General features: G+C 29.5%; 1 protein-coding gene across 1 annotated transcript; it reads right to left on the bottom strand.

Annotated features, from left to right (window-relative positions):
• Positions 1–2028: 2028 nt before the first annotated feature.
• LOC139859542 (uncharacterized) lies at positions 2029–18140 on the bottom strand. Its single transcript, XM_071848320.1, has 7 exons — positions 17836–18140; positions 17097–17373; positions 4261–4346; positions 3956–4142; positions 3742–3862; positions 2493–2610; positions 2029–2089 (listed from the first exon to the last, which is right to left on the bottom strand). Exons 1-7 carry the CDS (start codon positions 18138–18140, stop codon positions 2029–2031), a joined length of 1155 nt encoding a protein of 384 aa, XP_071704421.1.
• Between the last annotated feature and the right edge of the window lie 419 nt (positions 18141–18559).

Genomic DNA, 18559 nt, shown 5'->3' with positions numbered 1-18559 from the left:
GGTCCTAATTAAATCGGTCCTTAGTAGCCTACCATTGTATTACTTCTCGATCTTTCGTGCTCTGGCTAGTGTGTTATAAATTCTTGAGAGTGTGAGGAGAGTGTTCTTTTGGGGCGGGTCGGATGTAAACTCTAAAATTTCGTGGGTTAAATGGGATAATGTGGTTAATTCTTACTAAAATGGAGGGTTAAATGTCGGGCTTTTAAAAAGTAAAAATCTTTCTTTATTGGGTAAATGGTGGTGGAGTTTAATACCGAAACCAATTATTTATGGGCAAAAATCATTCGAAGCATTTACGGTACATGTGGTGGCTTGAAATTGAAGAGTGAATCAATTCGCTCTTTGAGACCAAGACTGTGGAAAAATATTCTTGTTACAGGTACATACATCCAAGAATTTGGAGTTGACTTCAAAGACTCCTTCGTTAAAAAAGTTAACAGAAGATAAAGTGGTTGGTTAACGGAAAGCTAAGCTCAAAGTTCGCAAGACTATTTCGTTTAGAGGCTGATAAAGGGGTTCGAATTACTGATCGAATTGGCGCGTCTGAAGCTGGAAACACTCTGATGAGCAACTGGACGAGGCAACCATCAGGGCGTACACAAGGCGATTTATCAGAATTATAGCAGCTGATTTCGAGCTACGGTTTCGAGGAATCGGGGTGCGATACATGTTCCTGGACTTTGTCACATAATGGTATTTTCACTGTTCGATCTCTTTCTCTTATTATTGATAAACTTTTAATCGCGAATACATTTGATGAAGAAAGTATGCGTAATAATTTGGTACCAAAAAGGGTTGAAGTATTTGTTTGGCGGGTATGCAAAAAAAGAATACCCGTGAAAATTGAGCTTGATAAAAGGGGAATAGATTTGCATAGTGTAAGATGTCTGTTATGTGATAATGATCTAGAATCCGTGGAGCATTCTCTAATATTTTGTAAGTGTGCAATGGACGTTTGGGATCGAGTTTTCGGGTGGTGGGGTCTTGGAAACATGACCAACCTTAGTATTATCGAATTATTGAGGGGAAATGGTCCAAGTTCCCCATCCACGACCGGGAAGAAAATTTGGCAAGCGGTTGAATGAGTATGTGCATACCTAATTTGGAAGAATAGAAACGAGATGTTTTTTCGGGGCAAAAGTTGGAACCCACCGGTAGCTTTGAACGAGATACAAGTTAAAGCTTTTAATTGAATCTCTAAAAGATTGAAGAAACGGAAAATTGATTGGCTTTCGTGAATAAACGACCCTAGTTGTTATTTAAAATTAATGTAATGGTTGTATTTAGTCTCGAGTATAATTAGTCTCGTGTTTTAGCTTTTGGGTTTGGTTTGGTTTGCTACCTTTGCAAACCTTTGCAAACCTTTGCATCTATTCGTGCTGTTTCTGCAAGCCATGCAGTTGCTTGCTCATGCTTTGTATTTTTTTTTTTTATAATATAATTATTACTTTTCCAAAAAAAAAAAAATTACTTTAATTTTGCCAAAACAAAAGTATTAAGTCATTCAAAAGTAAATTTCTTGCAACACAGACATATAACACACATGGTCCAAATAAAGTTTTTGAAAAGTGATTCCAATTAACACGACTCCCATACAACTTTCAATCATCATTTCAGTTACCCTTTCACGAACACATCAATTTTACAATCATATCACGTCTACATATCTTCTTTGGTAAGTAGTTAACACACTATTTTTTTTTATTTATTTATTAATTTTTTTTTTAAGGTTTTTATTATTTTTAACTCCTTAAAGCGTGAATAATTTAACATATTTTTGATATCTATAACCGTCACAACATTTTTGACACTAAAAAGTGTCAAAATGAAAAACTTAATGACACTTAAAAGTGTCAAAGAGTTAATATTGCTTTAAAATTTTAACGCTATATTTTTTTCACACTTAAAATTTTTGACGCCATATTTTTTTATGCTTCCAACTTACATATCACCATTATAAACGTCAAAGTTCATTTAAAAAGTGCCAAAAATTACAAACTTTATTGTAGTGATACATGTTCATTTACTTCAGATAACAATATACAAATCACGATAAGCTACTATCAATTCAATTTTCAACTTTAAAAAGCTGCAAATTAAGGTATGCTAAACAAAGTAGTGTACATGGAAAAGTTTATTACCAAAGTTAGTAATTAATTGGTTAAATTATCTAACCGATCATTTATCATGTTGTAATTTCAATTATGTTAACATAAACTCGTTGCCAAACACAACCTATTAACCTAAACAACTCTATTTTTATATGTTAAGTATGTAGTTTTGTCAAGAAGAGAATGGAATAAGTGTGCATCATACATTCAAACGTGCATATTAAATACAACGATATCAAATGCAACAAGACAAAAGCAGTAAATTTTTTTTTATTTTTTTATTTTTTTTATTTTTTGTTAACGAGGGAACCCGCCCCGCAACACCCACATTGGAGCCCTACGGACCGGTAAACCCTCGGGTACCCGAGCCCCCAGGCTTACCCGGATCCCAGATGAAACATCCTCAGGTGAGCTCCCTTTTTGAACGAAATGGCTTCGCCAAGATTCGAACCCGGGTGGCTCCCCTCACAGGAAGTCCTGGTGGCCATCCAAGCTATGCCTGAATGGTTAAAAAAAAAAGCAGTAATTTTATATAATTAAAATTTTAAAAAATTATCCTTCCTAGGAATAAGCTCGCTAAATTCCACTTAGCCCGTTTGCTACATTGACATTAATTTATTAGTGTAAGTCTGAATTAATAATGACAACTTAACCTAATATGAAAATGATGCTTCAAAATTTGTATTTAACACATAAATGTGATTAATGCTTTGAGTGTTCTTATACTGCTACGTATAATAGTTGTAACATATTGGTAGTTGGTACTTATTTAAGTTTGCATCTTTAATTATTTAGCACAAGGACAAATAGTCTATAAAGGTAACGGTAATTATATGAATTTTCAGTAAAAGTAACATGACCGTTGCTCTAATAATATTCTATATATATATATATATATATATATATATATATATATATATATATATATATATATATATATATATATATATTTATTTTTTTATTTTTTTATTTTTTTTCTGAAAGCAAGTAAAATATTATAAATCACGAAACAATTTGTACAATGTTTATAATTACAACACAATCGCTATAATAACTCGAGATGAAGGCTGCAAAGAGAGCAACCAATATGCCCTAAACTAACTCGATAAATATGAGTGCGGGTTGCTCAACGAAGTTATCCGATCGAACTTTTCCCCCTTTGATCTAAGATAAATCCATTCAAGAGACTTGACTTGAATTTCGCTAAGAGAAACCGAAGCACTCCACGAAGTTCTACGAAGTTCCACGAAATGTTTTGTTGTTACGATTCTTCCAAATGTAATAAGTACTTATCCACTCGATAGCTTGTCAAATTTTCTTCCCGAAAGTAGATATCGAGACCCCTGATTGCCTCTAAGGATTTCATTAAAGCTAAGGTTCGAGAATGCACCGAAACCCCACCATTGAAAAACTCGATTCCAAATATCATGCGCATACGAGCAAAATACCATGGTATGATCCGTTGTTTCCAAGTCTTCATCACAAAGGGGGCATCTAATACTATGTAGATCAATACCCCATTTGTCTAACTCAATCCGTACCGGTAGTGTTTTCTTCATTATACGCCACACGAATATTTCAATCTTTTTTGGGACTAAGTTGTTTCGCAAGGTATGATTTGAATTGTTACCTGAAGCAAGAATTAAGTCATCACATAGCCCCGATAATTTCTTGACCGTGAACTCTTTTTCACCATCCAAAGCCCAAATCCATTTATATTTCTCATCACCTAGTCGCACTTCCGCCAGCATCTGCATCAACGAATCTAATGCGCCTAAGCCTCGGCCCAAAGGTTGGCGGGCCCATGCCTAATCGTACCTGCCTCCTTGTATCCCTGAACACACTATTGCATTTTTTTCTGTTTCTAGCCGATATAGACGAGGGTATAAGTCCCTGAGTTTGTTGTTCCCAACCCACACTTCATTCCAAAAAGCAGTATCCGCCCCGTTCCCAATTGATTTAGTGAAGGAATTTTTGAACTCGATCCCAATTTCTTCCAAGTTGTTACCAGCAATGAAAGGGGGCGGTAACCTAAGTCACCACACGAATCGTAAATTCTACATATAACTTTAATCCAAAGTGAGTTGGTTTCGGTTTTGAACCTCCACCACCACTTTGCGAGTAAAGCCAAGTTTTTTCTCTAACAGACCCAATATTTAACCCTCCCATCCCATATGAATTTAAAATAGTATCCCATTTTACCCAAGAGATTTTTGAACCCGAATCCGACCCACCCTAAAAAAATTTAAGTCTCACACACTCTAGTAATTTTAACAGATAATTCGAGGCACGATAGAGTGATAACAAAATACAACGGGAGACTCGAAGGAACTGATCTGATAAGAACTAATCTTCTTCCATATGACATCGATCTCATTTTCCAACTCGAGAGGCGTTTCTTTATTTTTTTAATTACCGGATCCCAATCTTTTAATTTTGTCATATTACACTTGTGACAACCCGGAAATTTCCAACCAAAGTTAAACTTTATCTTTATATTATTCCGACACGAAAAGCAAAGTTTGTTAAGTTAAATCTCAAGAATTTTAAATTGTGTTCATACATTCATTATAACCTCGACCAAATTCCGACGATTCACGAACCGTTATATATAAATAAATATGTATATATATTATAACTTGAGAATATTAATAAAGTATTAAACGTATAATACTTTACATGAACGTATTTGTTTCAATATTTTTATCGATGGAATTAGAAGATAATATCAAATGATTGATTTATCAGATACATTGTGATATGATTACGGGTCTATGTTATGAGGTCCACTGTGATTTAAGAAATCTATTCTTTTTGACAACATTCAGAAAATGGTAAAGTGATTTATAAGTAAGAACGTGGAGTGTAAATAACTTAGATGTTAGATATCGACAACTTAAGTAACTCGACATTTTTCATTAAGATGATTTCATACGTTTATTTAACTTTTGAACTTTATCGCATGCTTCACCAACAGACTGTAATTAAAAAAACTTGAAACCTATTATGAATATATATGATTTTTCTTTTCTAGAATGTTTTATGATATAACGATTTCCATTATTTTAACCTTTAAACAAAATGATTCTTAAATATATTTAGTTTTGGAAAACAAAATTATCATATATATTTGATTTAGTTTCAAACGTACAAAAACGTTTTCAGTTTAAAAAGAACTTTATTATTAAAACGTATATAACTTTTATAAATATCTAGAACCACTTTTGACAACTCATTACTTAACCAGTATGATAAAGATAACGATATTTATATTTTATTCTATTAAATATATATACCGATTTAAATTAATATTATATATATTTATACGCGTATTATACGTACATAGTTTTATATTTTTACTATACTTAAACTTTACCTTTATTTTATTTTTACTTTACTTTAACTTTAATAATTCACTTTAATAATTCATACTTTAATAATTTACTTTAATAATTCATACTTTAATAATTCATACTTTAATAATTCACTTTAATAATTCATACTTTAATAATTCACCTTAATAATTCATATTTTAATAATTCACTTTAATAATTCAAAAATTTATTATAAATAGAATTCAATAGGTTTCATTATTTCATAGAAATTTGAAAATATTTTTTCTCTAAACTCTCTCAATAGATTTACATATATATATTTACTCCGTATTATTTCAAGATATTATTAGTATACATAAAATATTACGACGGAGTGATGTCCGAGTGATTTCGAAATTGTTTTTTGAGCGGGATAGAGCTAAGGAAATTATGGGTTATAGTTATGGAGGTTATGGGTATGGTTCGTGAGTTTTGCTCGTGAGTCAAACTAGTGTTTATCATCTCCGTTGCGTTTACGTACCTTTCCTGCAATATTGAATCTCAATATTGATACGTGAGTACTCATAATTTAACTTTTACATACTAATAGTGTATCCCTGACTAGTGCCCGAGTATATAGAATTATGCATGTTTGTACTTTTGATATTGCCTTTAGTTAGGTTATGTTGAATCTTGAATTAGTTATATATGCGATTGAGATAAGGTATAAGATATGCATGTCGTTAGAAAACTGGCGAAAATTTGAGAACTTTTCATTTAGATATCGAATGGTTTCGATGAACGGTATAGAAGTTATAGTCAACTGATTTTTTGTATTATTATTAAAAATGATTATTATTATCGTCGTTATTATCGTCGTTATAATCTAATTATTATTATTATTATTATTATTATTATTATTATTATTATTATTATTATTATTATCATTGTCGCTATTAATAAAATATATTATTGTTATTTTTATTATTATTACTATCGTTATTATCGTTAAAGTTATAATTAGTATTATTATTATTATTATCTAATTATTATTATTATTATCATTATTATTATTATCATTATTAATACATATCATTATTTAAAAATGGTTATTGTTATTGTTATTATTATTATTATATTATCATTAAAATAATTATTAGTATTATCGTTAATAATGTCATAGTAATTATCATTATTAGTATTATTGTAATTAAAACTAATATTATTTTGATTACTATTTATTTTGATTACTAATTATCATTAAAATAATTATTAGTATTATCGTTAATAATGTCATAGTAATTATCATTATTAGTATTATTATAATTAAAACTAATATTATTTTGATTACTAATATTATTTTGATTACTATTTATTTTGATAATAGTATTATTAGTAACACCTAATTATTTTGATTACTATTATTATCATTATTATGAACACGATATAAAAGACGATTAAAAGCTATTAAACGAAACGATTAGGAAATAATGAGTAAGAGTATCATGATGAAATTAAAATATTATAAGATATTGATTTAGATAAAATTATCGTTCTTATTATTTTTATTATTACTATTATTATTAAAAGTATCGTTAGTATTAAAACTATCATTTTAACAAAAATTATCATTTTAATAGAAATGTCATTATTACTATGAAATATCATTATTATTATCATTTTAAATAGAATTGTTATTTTAAAAATAATATTAAAAAGTATCGTAAATATTAAAGTTATCATAATTAGAATTATCGTTTTATCATAATGTCATCTTAGTAATTATAAATATTGATATTTTTATAATAATAATTATTATTACAAAATAATACAACTTTTACTTACTATTATTATATATATTATTTTATCAAATAAATATGTGATACAAACATATTTTACTACGTGTAATAAATTACTTTAATAATACCTATCATATTATCTTTATGATATTAAATGAACTCTATAAATTTTATTACTTAATATATATAAAAGTATATTTTATTATATAAATTTTAATATAAAATGTTATTTATTAATAAATGAATTATATTATTTACTCTAATAAATCTTTTAAAAATATTTAAAAATATAAAACGACGATATTTAAAATATATTATAATCATGTATAAATTTTGGAAATCATTTTGAGTCAAATTGACTTTTATTAACTTTTGCATATTAGTCTCGAGCATTAGGATTGTGGTACACTATGATCTGACCTAATTGTTAGACAAATATTGACCAACATATAAATATATATAATTAATTTAGGTTCGTGAATCCGAGGCCAACCTTGCACTTGTTCATTGATGTTATATGTATTTTTACTACGAATTACAGTATGGTGAGTTTCATTTGCCTTTTTACCCTTTATATTTTTGGGCCGAGAATACATGCACAATTTTTATAACTGTTTTACGAAATAGACACAAGTAATCAAAACTACATTATATGGGTGAATGATCGAAGCTGAATATGCCCCTTTTGCTTGGTAGCCTAAGAATTAGTAAACCGATCTACTAATTGACGCGAATCCTAAAGATAGATCTATTGGGCCTAACGAACCTCATCCAAAGTACCGGATGCTTTAGTACTTCGAATTCGTTTTTATCATGTCCGAAGGATTTCCCGGAATGATAGGGGATATTCTTATATGCATCTTGTTAATGTCGGTTACCAGGTGTTCACCATATGAATGATTTTTGTCTCTATGCATGGGACGTATATTTATGAGAACTGGAAATGAAATTCTTGTGGTCTATTAAAATAATAGAAATAAATGATTATGATAAACTAATGAACTCATCAACCTTTTGGTTGACACTTTAAAGCATGTTTATTCTCAGGTGTTAAAGAAATCTTCTGCTGTGCATTTGCTCATTTTAGAGATATTACTTGGAGTCATTCATGACATATTTTGAAAGACGTTGCATTCGAGTCATTGTAATTCATCATGATTATTATTAAGTCAATTATAGTTGGATGTATTATGAAATGGTATGCATGCCGTCAACTTTCGTTGTAAAGAAAGTTTGTCTTTTAGAAACGAATGAAATGTTTGTAAAATGTATCATATAGAGGTCAAATACCTCGCGATGTAATCAACTATTGTGAATCTTTTATAATGTATATGAACGGGTCCTTTCTGTTGGTATCAGAGCAGTGGTCTTAGCAAACCAGTTCTGCATTAGTGTGTCTAACTGATAGTCTTTAGGATGCATTAGTGAGTCTGGACTTCGACCGTGTCTGCATTGTCAAAAGTTTTGCTTATCATTTTTGTCGAAAATTGCCTGCTTATCATTCATAGTCTAGACACGTCTTACTGCATTGATTGCATGAACAGTGTATAGACAAAATTCATATCTTAGCATATCTGTTACTGTAAACTTTGCCTGACATATCCCGTAAATTCTTCCGTAATCTACGAAATCTATTACGCTATATATATAGATATTCTATATAATTAGAATACCACTCAATAGCCGAAAAATCATTTCATATCGAAAAATCCTTTATTCAATCGAACGAAATGGAATTCGTCATTAGTTCAAGTCCCTCGAATTCCGATATGGAATCCAACTCAAGCTCCGAAAGCAGTGTGACTGGAATGGATCAACCAATCAGCCATCATCTATTTTGGATGAATTGGGGATGGGTTCGTAGCCTCCTCAATAATTGGAGACAAGAAGAAGGCGATCCTTTCCATCCACCACATTGCCCTCTTGGCGAAGAACCCGAAACACTTACCGGCGAACCTGTCCGAAACACCATTTTCTCTCTCATTTCCAGAGTATCTCGTCACGATTATATACTACATCAAATTCTAGATTTTATTTATCCGCTCGTCCGAACCGACAATCACCTCGGTGTAATAGAAGAAGTCAACGAGTTTCGCGCTCGGGTAGTGGCTTTGGAGAATATGGTGCAAAGGTTACAAACACCAGCAGCAGCATAACTAGTACTACCATCATCAACGCCAACAGTACCATTACCACCCCCAACTGCAACTGCGTCGTAAACCTCAACTTTACAATCTGTCCCGCTAGCACCAATGTCATACGCCCTGTAGATACCAAGGAATACCAACAACAACAAACGATGAAGTGTTGATTCATAACTTCATTGGAGAAACACTCCGCGTCGATTATGTAATCTCTGAAGTCTTAGAGATTATCTATTCTAACCCTAACTATAAATCAGATGAGTGGATCGAAATGATAGAAGGAAGAGTAGAAACCCTGACAAGAATGATGCGTGATTTATAAGCTAGATTTGTTTTACCAACAGCATCAACAGTACCGTAGCATCACCATCACAGTCAGTGCCGTCAGTGTCATCAGAATCAGCAGCACCTATAACATCACAAAGTCCGTCAGTTCAAGAATCACCGTGGACATCATTAAGAATCAATAACGCGTATATTGTATCAATGAGTTATGAAGTATTAACTCATTCCCTCTGAAGAAATTATATGTATATATATATATATATATATATATATATATATATATATATATATATATATATATATATATATATAAATTTTGAGATCAAAATAAATCTTTCGTACTAAGCTATTATGTATGAAATAAATAAGGGTAAATACTACTCGATTAAATTCATATTACTAATATGCTAAGATGTACATCCTTCCTTAACAAATTAACCATCGTTAACTACAATCTCTGTTTTAATTCAATAAATTCCATCTCATATTAAATCAAGTGTATTATTCAAATATATGTTTGATTTTACACTTGCATCATCGATGTACTCGAAACTTTTCAAATAACATCATTCGTACTTTGCAAAATTCACAAGAATTCCACGAACCGAACATCATACATCAACAAATAACGAAGTATTGATTCATAATTTCAATGTCATTAAAGAAATACTCCGTAAAAGTTATGTAATTTTTAAAGCCTTTAGGGATTATTCAATTCTAGTTTCAACCTTAAATCAAATGATTTTAATTTAACATTAACTCATTAAATCTATATTACATCTGAAGAAAATATACATATATATATTTTCATAAAGACTGTAATAAAATTATTTTGTACAAAATATTAATTGTGAATTTTTTTTAACGGGTAGGTAATACCTGAGAGATATATAAATTCACAATTAATATGTTACATTCTTCGAATCTGATTCAGCAAATCATCCATTATACTCCCTACTTTCACAACAATATACATTCTTTTATAGAAATCAAAACAACCATACTCATTTAAAATTTAATTACATATTCTGATTTTGAAATCTCATAATTCAACTCGAGATATGACCAAAATCATCACTCTTAGATCCTTACATCTTTCACAAGCTATACTTTGACTTAAAACTGTGTTAGAACATCATATGTATATTAACGATTACAATCTGTGTTCAAAACCCTTCGAAATTCCTGAAGACACTTCAAATAATGAATAATCGAGATGATGATCCAACCACATATTAACCACAGTCTTGCATCTGAAAAGCTCTCGAAACTAGAGTCATAATTTAACACGTATCCGTGTCAGACCCTTTGGCAATTATTAGCAAAAATAACTTTGCGATTCCTTTTCAAATTAGTCAGTTTTGTCACAGCTCCAGCAAGTCAACTTCGACTTTTAAGTTGAAACAGTCTTATTATAACCTTGATATAGACGTTGCCCTTTCGTCATCGTTACCGGAGAACCTTTTATGTCTCACCACATTAGCAATAAACTTACCAACAACTTCACTGATCTTTGACTTTCCGAAAAATCATTATATTTATCGAAACTCCATCATTTACTCATCAGCATCTTGTAACAAGAATTGTCATGCCAATTACTGGGAATCAGCAATCAGTATTTTGAAATCTTGCAGCATGTCTCTGCCAATGGTTATAGGTATATATATAACATCTATCTCCTAGAGTTATATACTTCGAATGTGAAGTTTCTGAAAAATACCCTAAACTGCGAACTAGTTCTCCGAAGTTTGGAAAATGCTGATGAAGCAGCAAAAATTGTAAACGACCTTAACAGTCAAAAGTTTGATAATAAAGGATAGTGTGTTGGAAAAGCTTAGAAAAAGAGAAGGTTTGGAACTGGAAAATGGATTAAGCAAACCATGAAGGAGGCTGTGGACAAATCACAAAGACTAAACCTGCCTTCAAAGAATCCAAATGATTCAGTGTCTGCTGAAATTATTATCAAATACCTTACTCCTGACTCTAAACCTTTGTGAATAATATTCTTCATCATCCTCTGATCTTAGATATTCTAAGATATCATCATATCTTTCATTATAAATATCTTCAATGTTTCTGAAGATATCTTCATAACTATTGTTATTCGAAATCATTTATCTCTTTGTGCTATCTGTGTTACATCATAAAAGAAACTATTTTAGTTTCTAAATTCTAAAAAATTCGAATTTAAAATATGTATACTTCTGAAGTAGTGTTGGGAACTGAAGCATGAGTTAGTATAATATAATGACACTTGATCAACGTGATTATATTATAGTAAGTCATGCTGAGTTTTTAAATGAAACGTGATGATTCACAGATCATAACATCATCATGTGCCATGTTACAGGACTCTTGTATTCTATTTAACCTCTAAAATATTAAGAAAATATTTCTTGATGATTCGGTCTTTTCCAGGGTATTATGGTAATTTAACAAATCAAGACCGTGCCATTACCATTTCCTTCTTAGAACATTAACAATATTCATTCCGAAATTTATATCTGTGAATTATGGACCATTACAAGCGATGCTTAATCGCAAGAAGAAGAAACGAAAGGACAAAGCTCCAAAATAGAAATTGGAATATAAATCGCAGCAAATAGGAGGGAGTGTTAACTGTGGATGACAATGATTATAGAAGACAGAAGCAGGAACTTTGAAGTATGAGGGAAGATATAAAATCCAACAAAAATTCAGAAATTACAAACCATATATATCGATGCATATAGCAATATAAAGACACGGGAGAACTAAAAACACTATAAAACCAAGAGTATAGTAGAAGTAAATAGATTCTTCTGGCGGCAGATGAAAAAGAAGAATGACAGATATGAAAGTTAGGAGTATATCAAGAATCAGAACTGGATGGAGCATATTAGCGAATGCTATAAAGTATGAATTGAGGGAGAAAGAACAAAAGGTGCGAGTTGTGGAAATAAGGAAACGAAGGGGGTGGATATATAGTAAAATATCCGACAGAGAAATCAAAACAGATTATCGCATTTAATCAAAGCGGATCCTAACTTCCTTAATTACCGAAGAACCAAATCTTATTACGAAGATTTTCTCTAAATTCCTTGAATTCCGGAAATCAACCGTGACTATGTCATTGGTTAAAAAGAACGTGCATTTACTCATTTCATTCTTTTGTGATAACTTCACTCGTACTCTTCATAAAAATCAAATTGCTTTATCTATATTACTTGATGATAATAAAACTCTAATTTCTAACTCGTATACGTCATGAAAACATACTTATTGTCAGACATGACCATCCCATTTAAATTTCGGGATGAAATTTCTTTAACGGGTAGGTACTGTGACAACCCGGAAATTTCCAACCAAAGTTAAACTTCATCTTTATATTATTCCGACACGAAAAACAAAGTTTGTTAAGTTAAATCTCAAGAATTTTAAATTGTGTTCATACATTCATTATAACCTCGACCAAATTCCGACGATTCACGAACCATTATATATAAATAAATATGTATATATATGTATATATATTATAACTTGAGAATATTAATAAAGTATTAAACGTATAATACTTTACATGAACGTATTTGTTTCAATATGTTTATCGATGGAATTAGAAGATAATATCAAATGATTGATTTATCAGATACATTGTGATATGATTACGGGTCTATGTTATGAGGTCCACTGTGATTTAAGAAATCTATTCTTTTTGACAACAATCAGAAAATGGTAAAGTGATTTATAAGTAAGAACGTGGAGTGTAAATAACTTAGATGTTGGATATCGACAACTTAAGTAACTCGACATTTTTTATTAAGATGATTTCATACGTTTATTTAACTTTTGAACTTTATCGCATGCTTCACCAACAGACTGTAATTAAAAAAACTTGAAACCTATTATGAATATATATGATTTTTCTTTTCTAAAATATTTTATGATATAACGATTTCCATTATTTTAACCTTTAAACAAAATGATTCTTAAATATATTTAGTTTTGGAAAATAAAATTATCATATTTATTTGATTTAGTTTCAAACGTACAAAAACGTTTTCAGTTTAAAAAGAACTTTATTATTAAAACGTATATAAATTTTATAAATATCTAGAACCACTTTTGACAACTCATTACTTAACCAGTATGATAAAGATAACGATATTTATATTTTATTCTATTAAATATATATAACGATTTAAATTAATATTATATATATTTATACGCGTATTATACGTACATAGTTTTATACTTTTACTATACTTAAACTTTACCTTTACTTTATTTTTACTTTAATTTAACTTTAATAATTCATACTTTAATAATTTACTTTAATAATTCATACTTTAATAATTCATACTTTAATAATTCACTTTAATAATTCATACTTTAATAATTCACCTTAATAATTCATATTTTAATAATTCACTTTAATAATTCAAAAATTTATTATAAATAGAATTCAATAGGTTTCATTATTTCATAGAAACTTGAAAATATTTTTTCTCTAAACTCTCTCAATCGATTTACATATATATATTTACTCTGTATTATTTCAAGATATTATTAGTATACATAAAATATTACGACGGAGTGCTGTCCGAATGATTTCGAAATTGTTTTTTGAGCGGGATAGAGCTAAGGAAATTATGGGTTATAGCTTTGGAGGTTATGGGTATGGTTCGGGAGTTTTGCTCATGAGTCAAACTAGTGTTTATCATCTCCGTTGCGTTTACGTACCTTTCCTGCAATATTGAATCTCAATATTGATACGTGAGTACTCATAATTTAACTTTTACATACTAATAGTGTATCCCTGAATAGTGCTCGAGTATATAGAATTATGCATGTTTGTACTTTTGATATTGCCTTTAGTTAGGTTATGTTGAATCCTGAATTAGTTATATATGAGATTGAGATAAGGTATAAGATATGCATGTCGTTGGAAAACTAGCCAAAATTTGAGAACTTTTCATTTAGATATGGAATGGTTTCGATGAACGGTTTAGAAGTTATAGTCAACTGAATTTTTGTGTTATTATTAAAAATGATTATTATTATCGTCGTTATTATCGTCGTTATAATCTAATTATTATTATTATTATTATTATTATTATTATTATTATTATTATTATTATTATTATTATTATTATTATTATTATTATTACTACTATTATTATTATTACTACTACTATTATTATTATTATTATTATTATTATTATTATTATTATTATTATTATTATTATTATTATTATTATTATTATTATTATTATTATTATTATTATTATTATTATCATTGTCGCTATTAATAAAAGATATTATTGTTATTTTTATTATTATTACTATCGTTATTATTGTTAAAGTTATAATTAGTATAATAATTTTATTATCTAATTATTATTATTATTATTATTATTATTATCATTATTATTATTATCATTATTAATGCATATCATTATTTAAAAATGGTTATTGTTATTATTATTATTATTATTATTATTATATTATCATTAAAATAATTATTAGTATTATCGTTAATAATGCCATAGTAATTATCATTATTAGTATTATTGTAATTAAAACAAATATTAGTAACACCTAATTATTTTGATTACTATTATTATCATTATTATGAACACGATATAAAAGACGATTAAAAGCTATTAAACGAAACGATTAGGAAATAATGAGTAAGAGTATCATGATGAAATTAAAATATTATAAGATATTGATTTAGATAAAATTATCGTTCTTATTATTTTTATTATTACTATTATTATTAAAAGTATCGTTAGTATTAAAACTATCATTTTAACAAAAATTATCATTTTAATAGAAATGTCATTGTTACTATGAAATATCATTATTATTATCATTTTAAATAGAATTATTATTTTAAAAATAATATTAAAAAGTATATTAAATATTAAAGTTATCATAATTAGAATTATCGTTTTATCATAATGTCATCTTAGTAATTATAAATATTGATATTTTTATAATAATAATTATTATTACAAAATAATACAACTTTTACTTACTATTATTATATATATTATTTTATCAAATAAATATGTGATACAAACATATTTTACTACGTGTAATAAATTACTTTAATAATACCTATCATATTATCTTTATGATATTAAATGAACTCTATAAATTTTATTACTTAATATATATAAAAGTATATTTTATTATATAAATTTTAATAAAAAATGTTATTTATTAATAAATGAATTATATTATTTACTCTAATAAATCTTTTAAAAATATAAAATGACGATATTTAAAATATATTATAATCATGTATAAATTTTGGAAATCATTTTGAGTCAAATTGACTTTTATTGACTTTTGCATATTAGTCTCGAGCATTAGGATTGTGGTACACTATGACCTGACCTAATTGTTAGACAAATATTGACCAACATATAAATATATATAATTAATTTAGGTTCGTGAATCCGAGGCCAACCTTGCACTTGTTCATTGACGTTATATGTATTTTTACTACGAAATACAGTATGGTGAGTTTTATTTGCCTTTTTACCCTTTATATTTTTGGGCCGAGAATACATGCACAATTTTTATAACTGTTTTACGAAATAGACACAAGTAATCAAAACTACATTATATGGGTGAATGATCGAAGCTAAATATGCCCCTTTTGCTTGGTAGCCTAAGAATTAGTAAACCGATCAACTAATTGACGCGAATCCTAAAGATAGATCTATTGGGCCTAACGAACCCCATCCAAAGTACCGGATGCTTTAGTACTTCGAATTCGTTTTTATCATATCCGAAGAATTTCCCGAAATGATAGGGGATATTCTTATATGCATCTTGTTAATGTCGGTTACCAGGTGTTCACCATATGAATGATTTTTGTCTCTATGCATGGGACGTATATTTATGGGAACTGGAAATGAAATTCTTGTGGTCTATTAAAATAATAGAAATGAATGATTATGATAAAATAATGAACTCACCAACCTTTTGGTTGACACTTTAAAGCATGTTTATTCTCAGGTGTTAAAGAAATCTTCCGCTGTGCATTTGCTCATTTTAGAGATATTACTTGGAGTCATTCATGTCATATTTTGAAAGACGTTGCATTCGAGTCGTTGAAATTCATCAAGATTATTATTAAGTCAATTATAGTTGGATGTATTATGAAATGGTATGCATGCCGTCAACTTTCGTTGTAAAGAAAGTTTGTCTTTTAGAAATGAATGAAATATTTGTAAAATGTATCATATAGAGGTCAAATACCTAGCGATGTAATCAACTATTGTGAATCGTTTATAATGTATATGAACGGGTCCTTTCAACACCCAATCGGGAGGCCAAGGTAAGTGAACGGAAATGAACCCATTTGACAACCGAATTGATTTACAATCACGAGAAATTCTTCATTACTTACCCAATGCCATACAAACAACTTTTATGGAAATTCACCTTTAGCCCGGATGCTAATTCAAAACATTTCAGTAAATTTTGAAGACTTCGCGCATTCGACCTACTATATTCAGCCATAAAGATGGTATCATCCGCATATTGCAAATGCGAGACATGAATTTTATCATCCCTAACTTCAATGCCTTTAAAAAGTCCCTTGTCTAAGGCACTTTTAACAAGTATATTAAGTTCCTCCGCCGCAAGAATAAATAAGAAAAGTGATGGTGGATCGCCTTGCCTAACACCCCTTTCAAGCGAAAATTCTTTTGTCGGTGACCTGTTTACAAGAATAGAAACCGAAGCCGTGAATAAACAAGAATGGATCCACATACACCATTTAGCACCAAACCCCATACATCTCATAACTTCCAATAAAAATTCCCAATTAATGCAATCAAAAACCTTCTCGAAGTCAACTTCGAATATAAGTCCTATTTCCCTTCTCGATCTAAGAAAATCTATACATTTATTTACAATTTATGCACCATCTAAAATAAACCTACCCTTCAAGAACACACTTTGTTCCAGGCCCACAAGAGAGGGGATGACTTTTCGTAGACGATTGGAAAGTAATTTAGCAATTATTTTGTAATAGCTACTAATGAGGCTAATGGGACAAAAATCATTTAGAACTTGCAGGTCATTAACTTTTAGAACAAGTGTAACAAATGAAGCGTTGCATCCCTTAGATATCTCCCTCTTTTCCCAAAATCAAGCAATTGCTTCAATGAGGTCGAACTTGATAGTATCCCAATATTGTTTAAAGAATCTCAATTTAAACCCTTCAGGACCTAGTGCTTTATTACCATCACATTCGAAAATAGCATCACAAATTTCTTTTCCCTCGAATCTTTCCTCTAAGCAATTAGCTTCGGAAGCTGCTAAGAGTGGATACTCAAGGCCATCTAGGCTCGGCCTTTCATGATCATTTTCTTTGAAACGACTAGCAAAATGTGAAGCCGCCTCATCTTTTATAACTTCCGGTGTATCATTCCAAATACCATCAATTAATAGTCCTTGAATTGTATTTTTATTGTTTCTCATCGTCTTCCCATACCCACTTTATTCTTGCCTTTTGTTTTAGCATACTCGATTAAATTTTCTCTTTTTTGAACTAAAGGTTTCCTTGAATTTCTCCAATTTTTCAATTCAGTTTCATGTAAACTCGCCACTTCAGCCCTTAGTTCTAGATTCAGCGCAGCAACTTTATGCACTTCTATTTCACCATCGAGTTTATCAAACTTATTTCTACTCCATTCCGTAATAATATTTTTTACATTTTTGAGCCTATTCCTAAACACACAATCTTTCCTATTGATCACCGATACCTCTTTTTCCCACGCATCTTGTATAATTTTCCCAACATCCTCTTCATCCATCCAAGCATCAAAAATTTTAAACAGTTTAGGGCCAAAATCCTTCTCTTCATCCTTTAGAATGATAGCACAATGATCCGAGAGGTG

The sequence above is a fragment of the Rutidosis leptorrhynchoides genome, chromosome 7 (genome assembly GCF_046630445.1).
Source record: "Rutidosis leptorrhynchoides isolate AG116_Rl617_1_P2 chromosome 7, CSIRO_AGI_Rlap_v1, whole genome shotgun sequence".
Lineage (NCBI taxonomy): Eukaryota > Viridiplantae > Streptophyta > Magnoliopsida > Asterales > Asteraceae > Rutidosis > Rutidosis leptorrhynchoides.
Note: the sequence above shows the minus strand (reverse complement) of the source record. Positions and strands in the feature narration are given on the sequence as shown.

Bases quoted from the DNA above. Each gene is read 5' to 3' on its own strand.
- LOC139859542 (XM_071848320.1), bottom strand. From the start codon at position 18,140: ATGAGAAACAATAAAAATACAATTCAAGGACTATTAATTGATGGTATT. The intron at 17,374-17,835 runs GTTCGACCTCAT...TCTTGTAAACAG, and splicing joins CAATATTGGGATACTATCAA to GTCACCGACAAAAGAATTTT. The intron at 2,611-3,741 runs GTAACAATTCAA...TTAACCATTCAG, and splicing joins TGACTTAATTCTTGCTTCAG to GCATAGCTTGGATGGCCACC.